Genomic DNA, 9,034 nt, shown 5'->3' on the forward strand with positions numbered 1-9,034 from the left:
GACGGGGTTTCACCATGTTGACCAGGATGGTCTCGATCTCTTGACCTCGTGATCCACCCGCCTCGGCCTCCCAAAGTGCTGGGATTACAGGCTTGAGCCACCGCGCCCGGCCTTTTTGTTGTTATGTTTAAAACCATAAGTGAGATTTTTTTAAAAAATGTATTTTACAACTAATCTGATGAATTTTTATTGAATAATTTTATTTTCTCTCTCTCTTCTCTACAGTGTGGGGTTTTCTTTTTCTTGTTCTCCAACACAAACTACCAGCTGCGGCCTACCAGGATCTTTTCCCAAACATTGCATGTAACTTAAGATACCATGTCTGTTTTCCTCAGTACCCCAGACTGACATTTCAACAAGTACTTCTCATCATGGCTTTTGCAGAAGCTCTGAAAAAGCATCTGGGGCATAACGACATTATCAGATTTTTAGGGTGGATGATGGAAATAGGACATTTGCTTTAACCCTTCCCAGCAACAAAACAAGAAACCAACTTACTGTCTTCCTACATCAATCAAGCCGAATGGATTCTGAAATTTATTTCTTCACAGGGTATGATGGGTGAGTGTGGTAATTCACAATCACAAATGCTGCTGGAATTCATTGCAAACCTCAAAGACTTGTGCCATCTAGGCCTAATCTGGTGGTCCAGTGCCCCTGCTCTTCATGTTCCAATGGGAGATTAGCAGCCCATGTGGTATTTTCATGGTACTGTACAGCCCTATCTCACAGAAGAGACCTTTCTGTCTGTGATCCATGCATTCCCACAATTGTTATGATCGTGTCATAGTTCATATTCAGAGCCTTCTCATTTATTTCCTACTCAGTGCACAGGAGTTTATTAGACCTTTTCATGAGGATAAGAGGAAGCAGAGAACACTGGGCAGGAAGGATGGAGAACAGAGTCTTTAGGAACAGGGTCCTGGAGATTAGGGCCAAACTCTGACCCCTGACAATTTTGCATAATATCAGCACTGGCACAAGTCTACCATGTTGAGGTTAGCCTATCCCAGTTAACTGAGAACAAACAGGGCAAGAATTACTCGCCTTTTGTTATTTCTGAAACCTGAACTGCTTTTAGAAATAAAGGCTGGAATGTTCCATAGGAACTCAGAGCATGGGACACGGGCATGGCACACACTCGGTTGGGCTATTTAAAAACCGGTCCCTTGGCTTCCCTCTGTGATTCTAAATACGTGTAATCACATTACCCTGCAGCAGCCGGTAACTATTTCTATAACATTGTCCAGCATCTGTGCTTGCCGTGACTGGGTCCACTCAACAAAAACAAAGTGGAGATGTGGTAACTGATTAGGTTAATCACTCCGGCTTTCTGTGCCACAGCTAATGTCCATCTAGTGTTGACTGACACTACTCCTTCAATTTTAAGGACTGATCTATTTATCCTAGGGGAAGGGAGGTGCCTTAGCATATCAAAAGATGCTTTTTAAATGAGCCATTTATTTATTTAACAAGTGACACCATAAGCACAATTTATCACTTTCTCAGAGGCAGCAAATTCTTATTCTATGGAAGGACCCCAGCATTAGAGACTCTGCCCCTTTCTGTGGGAAAGAATCTATCTTTTTTGGATTTGTTTGATGTACTAACACTTTCCCCAATCACACCACTAGCTATCAATCAAATAGATAAATACCTTAGGAATATCTAGTCAATTGTTAATCATTTGAAGACATCAGCTAGGAGAAGGACATTAGCCAACATCATTACATAATGTCAAAACATCTGATCAAGTTTGTGAATTCAATGAAAGAGTCAAACCAGTTCAAGGATTTCATTTGGACAAAACAATAGATTGAGTGACTTTTAGCTTTTTAGCTTGATGTAAAATTTTAAAACCCTGCCATTTATAAAATGTATAAGCATTCGCCGTACCCTATGGCAAGTGTTTTATCTACTTAAACCTTGGAAGTATGTGTTCTCACTTCCATTTTACAGATAAGGAGACTGAGGCTCAGTGAGATTTAGTAATCTGCACAAGACTACATGTTTAGGTTCTATGAGTGTCAGGGTGAGGTTTAAACACTTGTCTCTCCAATGGCAACTCCATGCTGTTTGCCTGTGTATGTAACTTCAAACAGCCAAAACAGCCAAGTAAGGCAAGAAAACCAAAAGACTAAAAAACAAACAAGTGAAAGCCTTGGGTCCTGAATCATGCCGTTAAGATAGCCAAGACTCAGACGATCCACAATTGGCTAGTTCTGCCCATATCTGTCCAGCTACAAACCAAGTCTGTTGCCTGATACCTGAGTCCTGGGAGACCTCTCTACCCCCACGTGATGCTGCTGTAAGAACCAGGACTCCAATAGTCAAACGTTACACATCAAAACAAATTATACATGTTCCATTATGCCTGTGAACAGATCTGATTTCTTAGTCAAATATTATTTTTTTGAATATTTTCAGGCATAGACTGAATATGTGGTTCCCTTGTGGCCAACTCAAAACACATAGCAGAGAGTAATCCTTTGCACTATCCTATATTAATATTTTCTTTCCCTCCTTGGAAGGGAACTAGTTATAAATTAGATGAGATTAAAAAACAATCTCTTGAGAATTGATATTTTAAGGAATTACCTAGAAAGAACGGAGGTGTTTTTTTTCCCCACATGGTAAATCATACAGAGTAGCAGCCTGCCCCAGATCCCCAGGATACAACATCTTGAGCGCATATGTTATGCTGGGTTCTGTATTGACTAATTCAAAAACTCCAGGGCAAAAGAACCAAAGTTCCCAAGTTAAAAATGAAAGTAAAATAGTGGAATGGAATTGGGATCATTGTTGCAACATTCTGACAACTTCATAAATAGCCATGAGAGTAGACAGCACGACAGGTTAACAAATTTACCATTGTAAGAATCAACCTGCTCTGTTAGTGTGAAGTCCCAAACAAACCCATCTACCTCTCACTGTACTGATATTGTTTGTTTTGTTTTTTTTTTCAGAAATAGAATCACATTTGACAAAATTAATATTGAGATCATTTTACTAGAAGGCTTATCCAAATATATGTCATATTAAAAATAGTCATGATATAAATATTTCTCACAAGAGCTGCAGCGATGGTGTGAATAAAAAACTCCCTTCTGAGATTTCAGTAAAACCAGATCTCACAAAGGATCTGAAAGAAAACAAAAAACACAAAACAAACAAACAGACACACACAAAGACACACACACACACACAGAACAAACCTTAGGTTAATCCGGTTTAGCATAACAGTGACTATTTTGACACTATTTTATGAAGTACAATACTATTCCTTCCCAGATGAAGTCAGAGAAATGAATCGGCTACAGGTTTCTCATGATAATGTTCAGGGCTGGGGAGATCTAAGCATGTTCAGTAGCAGCTAAAAAAAAAAAAAAAATCAAAATTTCTAAATGCAGCAAATGTTAGCACTGTCAAATGGCCAAGCATGCAAGAGGAATCTCTCTCTCTCCATGCCCTTCTACGAATACATGCAAAGCCCCAAATCCACCGGCTGGAATTTTTAAATTGTAAATTAGATATCAAAATGCTTACGGGCCTTACAATGAGGTAACATCAGGAGGAACGGTGCGTGGAATGGATCTGGCATTCTCACATAAAGCATTATCTTTGGTACAAGTACACACGGCAGGGCATTTTGGCTTCGCTGGTTTCTTCCCCTCAGTCAGCAAAAGCGCAGATAAGAGACATAGGAAATAAGCAATTCTTTTCAGGGGAATGCAGGCATTTCCCATCCTTTTGCTTCTTTCTGATTCCATGCAGTCGAGAAAATATCCCCAACCATGAACAGGGCTTCTGGAATTCAGATGGTGATTGTCTGGCTCTAGGAGCAGGTCACATAGGAGTCCACCCTTTTTCCTCTGCCTCTGTATCTCTGCTTTTTCAAAACAGGGACCTGCAGCTGATTCGTGAGCTTCTCCTCGCTCCAGCAATGCACTGCTCGGGGGAAGAGACCTGTGAGGTACTGTGAGATGGGAGGGATCCAACTGCTGGAGGAGAGAGCCGACTTGCATCACCAGGAAAACACTGAGCACAGACCAGCCTTCGAAGGCAAAGCGAAGTGATGTCACAGAAAATAAACAGCTTTCTGCTTTCACCGGGAGGCCCTTTAATTGTTACCAAAAATAGGACGGCATTATGTCTTATTAGTGAGTGGGTGGGCGCGTGGGTGGGAGCAGTCATCTTGCATAGGATGTCGGCAATCTCAGAAACCTCTGGGAATTGGCTTTGCATGTAGCAAACAACCTAGTAAGAAAAACTAGCTTTGGAGCCAGCCCTGTGGCTGGAAAAAAAAATGAAGTTAAATGAAACTCTCTCTGCAACATTGGCTAAAACCTTTTGCTGTTTCTTGCTGAGCCCACCTGGCTGATGCCATCAGGGAAAGACAAATCAGAGCAGATGAATAATGTGACTTTCAAGGGATAAATGTGAGTAAATACTTTTCTGACACTTATTAACTGCCATGAATGATTGATTTTCCTGTCCCCCCTGCATCCCCCATGTAATGCATTCCCTCCTTCCTTGACAAGGAAGGGAAACACAAGTGCGGACCTCTCTGTGTATAATCTACTCTCCTCTGATTCTCCCACCCTCCCTGCTTTGGCAGTAGCACCAGAAGCCTGGAAGGAACTCCCTGCCAGCAGGAGGCGGCCAACTCTAGCTTCCTGGGCTTTGAAAAACGCCTGGCTCAGCCCGGAGGCTGTGACATGGTGGGGGAAATGCTGGACTAAGAACCAGACACCTGGCTTTGAGAACCCAGGTCTGCTGTGAACTGGCTGAATCTACTCTCCTGTCTGTAAAATGGGGATGGTAGCAGAGACATTCTGGAATTACATGAAAATGATAGACTATGTTACTCATGTACTGGAGAGGAGAGGGTGGGCCCTTGGAAAAGAAAATTCATTTAAAGAAGCAATCAAGAGGCCCTGGCTTTGGGCTGGGGTGGTTTAGTCCAAGAGAGTAGGACGACTCTTGGGATGGAGGAAGAGGAGGAAAACAGACCCCTGGTTATCTCACCATGGTGAAGGCGGCCATCCTTCAACTTGGCGTGGCCAGCCTGGGATATCAGGCCATGTTCCTCTCTCCTCTAGCTTCTTAGACTGAAAGTATTAAAAGGACTGCTTGAGCAAATGGGTGATTTTGACATAACCTCATTCTGCATCAGAGCTTAAAGCGTTGCCATTCTACCCTTTGCTCATGCAGCCAGTCCCATGCTAACTTCAATCACTTGTTCAGTTCTCTGTAAGCTCTTTGCCGGGGACAGTGGCATTCAGGTGCATTCTCGAATTCGATAACTGTCTGTTTGCCCCAGAAGACTGCAAGGTCCATGAAGTTAGAGACCCTCTAGGAACCCAGGGCCTACGTAGCATTGTGCATGTAGTGGGCAACCCGGATGCCTATGCCAGCAATAACAGCGAGTGTACAGTCCATTCATGGTCATGCTCAGCCAAATAAAATTCCAGTTGCACCTTGCAGTTCTAGTAAAGAGATCTCACCTAGTCAAGGAAGTCAGGGGCCCATTCCCTGAAGAAGCATTGATTGAGCTGAGTTCTGAGGTAAGGAGGAATAACAGAGAGGGTTGGTGAGAACACTCCAGCTAGAAGGAACAGCATACATAAAGTCCACTTCGTGATCTGCTGAGCAATGGCACGCCTCTGCAGAATCAGGCAGAGGGGTGATATTACCTGGTTTGTGTTACAAAATGACCAGTAGGTTATTATCACTAAGCTAGTTTTTGTGGGGTTGTAAATACTGTGTGGTGTTTTTCTTTACAGAAGGGAAACAGAAAACCTCTTCAAGAGAAGTCATGATTTGCAAGTCTGTTCTACGAATGCTTCACTGACAAGGACTCTGTGGAGGAGGGAATGGAGGACAGTGTTTTGAGAAACTGTGACCTCTGGACAAGCCTCACTTTAAACAGTAAGTGTCATTTAAAAGTTGGCTGCAAGTCAGGTTTTTGTAAATTGAACCCTGCTTCAAGTGCCCAGTGGAAACTTGCTCCATAAAATAATTATGTGGTAAAAGTTTTATGGAGGATCGTTTTTATTCGAAGTCACCCCCTAAATCATCTAACTTGTAAATGATGTGTTCTTTAACTACAAAATGAAGAACCCGAGAAGCTTCAGGGACCTCAAAGATCTTGGATTCGATCCTTGCATATTACAGATGGAGAAACTGATGTGTGGAGAGACCACACAGAGGCCACCATCCTGCATGGGGCGAGACCCAATGGCAGAAACTTGGTTAAAATGACTGATGGAATTGATCGGGCTAAGTTACTACGTTTCACTTTCAAATGTTTCAAATCATGAAGACTGCTTGACTAGCTGTTGGCTTTGTGCTATGAAGGCACAGCCAAGGAAGGGGTGAGCTGGCTTTTTCTTTTGACTTGGTAAAGCCAGGAAGGCAGATGAATGAGGGGAAGAAGTCATACACACACTGTTCACTTTGCAGCTGTATTTATCTTGCGGTTCAGTTTGTCAGCTCAAGGGGGAGAAAGACCATTGGGGAAGGGAGGTGTGGGGAGGAGAAACTCTAAGGGCAAATTACAATGCGCATTCTGAAAAGACAGTAACGTTTTCTTTTTCTATGGCATTTAAAACCCAGACTTGAATTCTTTATTCAATTAAAAACACCCACTAAGGTCAGGCAAAATTTAACCATGTAATGCAGGATGCTGGCGACCTTTTGGGGAGGAGAAACCACTTCCTGGCCCCGGAACTGGATCTGAGGAGGGACCTGGGGAGATGAAGGCAGGTTGCTACACTGAAGTCTTGAGAGCCTGAAGAGGAGGCCCTATTGCCGATAATGCTTCCCATCCTACCCCTCCAGGAAGCCCCACGGAGTGCAGAGATGGAAGCAGGAGGTGGAAGCTTAGGGGTTTCCACCATCTTGGAGGCCTTCAGATAAGGTGTGGCCACCCACCTGTGGATCAGAATGGGGACCCTGGGGAGAGGGGCTTGGAAAGGATTAAAGCAGAGTTGGAAGGAGGCCCAGGGAAGCCAGGATGCCCAGCTGAGGCCGGCTCAATGCCCAGTCTGAGCTGTAGAGGACTAGCTGAGCTCTGCAGTTTGCAGCCATGTGACCATGGGCCAATTTAACCTTCCTAAGTCACAATTTTCTCCTCTGTAAAATGAGGATAATAGTAGTATGTATCACATAGAGTCATTAAAAATTAAACATGATAATGTATCTAAAAGTGCTTCTTGTACAGTCTGATACGTGTGAAAGATCCATCATCATCAGCAGCATCATCACCATCATTCTCATCATGGTTGCAACAGGACTTGAATTCTGAACATGTGACTCCTGGGACCTGGGAAGCAAAGCTCTCAAATGAAAATGGGGTTAGCTGAAGCGTATATTCACTTTGGGAGGCAGGCACTTCTGAGCAGGATGACACACTGTGGCCTTGTCAAGGGTCTAACCATGGGAAGGAAACAAGTTGCCTCTTGGAAAAAAGAAATCTCACCAGTTTGGGTGAGAGCAGGAACACCGATGCTTGGCCCAAGGACAAGGTCCAGAGCTGGAGAAGATTAAGGTGGTTGTGAATACAAGATGAAGACCTTTATCAGCCTGCTGCCCTTAAGCGCATGTAAGTTAGAAGACAGTAAGAAAAATCTTTCCTGTAACAAAATGGGAGTTCTCTCTAGTGTGCTGGGCACCGTTGCATGGCATGGAGGTGCTATAAGCAACTATGCACTTTGCAGTGGTGGCACCAGGAGCTGCTGAAGAGATAAGACAAACAATGCTCCTGTTCACGCCTGGGGATCAGACCAAAGTCATGGAATTTTTCACCAGGAGCAGCTCAGCCTTGGTGGCTCAGCAGCAGTGACAGCCCTGCAGACATCAAAGGAACTGGGAAAGATTCCCAGCAGGGAGGCAGCACAGAAGAGAAGGAAAATGAGGGAAAAGGTATGATGTTTGGGAGCACATGTACAGTGTTCCCTGGGCATCCTCAGAAAGACTGGAAGGGGGTCCTCGGCTGGGGGTTTCTGGTGGTTCTGGAAGAGCTGTTGAAAGCAGAGTGAGAAAGGAACAGCATGTGCCTGGTTATGATCCCAGTTTTCCCCTCAGGCTGGTGTGGCCTAGGAAACACACATTGTGGAAGTAAACAAATCACTATTGGGAGGCTTAAAAGATCAAGCATGGCCTTGCCTCCTTTTACAAACACTCAGACATGCAAACTGGTGTCATTTTAAGCAGCTTTCTCAACAGAGCAGGGTATGCAAAGCTGCATGTCGGATATGATAGTGGGTCGGGACGTCAACATCAATCTAGTGAGTGCAAGTAGAATTTGAAAAGTAAAATCATTTTGAATAAAAATTAGAGCATATCGCATCAGTAAGGATAACTATTGCCTTGTGAAGCCTTTGTTTCCATTCTTTGTGTATGTATGTAGGCACAGTTGTGATATAAATTGTGCTTCTTTCAGTTAACAACCAAAAAAAAAAAAAAAAAAGAAAGAAAAGAAAACTGCATTAGAGGATGCTAAAGATTCTCTCCCAACCCAGGAGTCCCAAATGGCAGGGAAATGATCTGGACTCCAATAAATTTCACTTACTGGTTTAAGTTAGCAATTAGACTTGTTGGAATATTGTTTCTGTTCTTCACTGGCTGTTTGAACTTGGGCAAGTTGCTTAGCTTCTCTGTGCCTCATTTGCAACATTAATAAAGTAAAAATAACAATACTATCTCTGCATTGTTGATATTAGGATGAGTGATGATGTATATGGAGAGAATGTTGCAAAATGGCATTCCACTGGAAATAAATGGGAAGGGGGTCAAGGGACGTATCTTTAAGATTATTTAGCAGTAGTGGGTCATTAGGACTCTTTGGTTGCAAGTGGTAGACACTGACTCTGCCAACGCAAGCGTAAAAGGACCTTGTTGCCTTGGTGATAGAGTGACTCACAGAATCCAAGGAAGGGTTGACCAAGGAGGATTTGAATGAAGGAACTTGTGAGAACTTGGGAATCTATGTGGCAGGAGCTAATGGATGATGCCCTCTGACAAATCTAGT

At 43.3% G+C, this 9,034-nt stretch overlaps 1 protein-coding gene and 1 long non-coding RNA gene across 3 annotated transcripts in view; one reads left to right on the forward strand and one right to left on the reverse strand.

Moving 5' to 3' along the window:
- The window catches only part of LGI1 (leucine rich glioma inactivated 1), a 40,393-nt gene extending 36,269 nt beyond the window's left edge, over positions 1-4,124 (reverse strand). Inside the window, exons 1-2 of one of the 2 annotated variants that reach the window (XM_017498164.1) lie at positions 3,556-4,124; positions 3,071-3,142 (exon numbers count right to left, since the gene is read on the reverse strand). In XM_017498164.1, the coding sequence (XP_017353653.1) occupies positions 3,071-3,142; positions 3,556-4,025 (542 nt within the window). In that variant the 5' untranslated portion in view covers positions 4,026-4,124. The remainder of the gene's footprint in view (positions 1-3,070; positions 3,143-3,555) is intronic. The other variant, XM_017498165.1, reaches the window with a different exon arrangement.
- An 82-nt stretch (positions 4,125-4,206) lies between these two features.
- LOC108282292 lies at positions 4,207-7,463 on the forward strand. The gene is made up of 2 exons (XR_001816349.2): positions 4,207-4,439; positions 5,787-7,463. It is a non-coding gene; the product is annotated as an uncharacterized LOC108282292 (long non-coding RNA).
- Positions 7,464-9,034: the final 1,571 nt, after the last annotated feature.

This window comes from Cebus imitator, unplaced genomic scaffold (genome assembly GCF_001604975.1).
Source record: "Cebus imitator isolate Cc_AM_T3 unplaced genomic scaffold, Cebus_imitator-1.0 Scaffold238, whole genome shotgun sequence".
NCBI classification, from domain to species: domain Eukaryota; kingdom Metazoa; phylum Chordata; class Mammalia; order Primates; family Cebidae; genus Cebus; species Cebus imitator.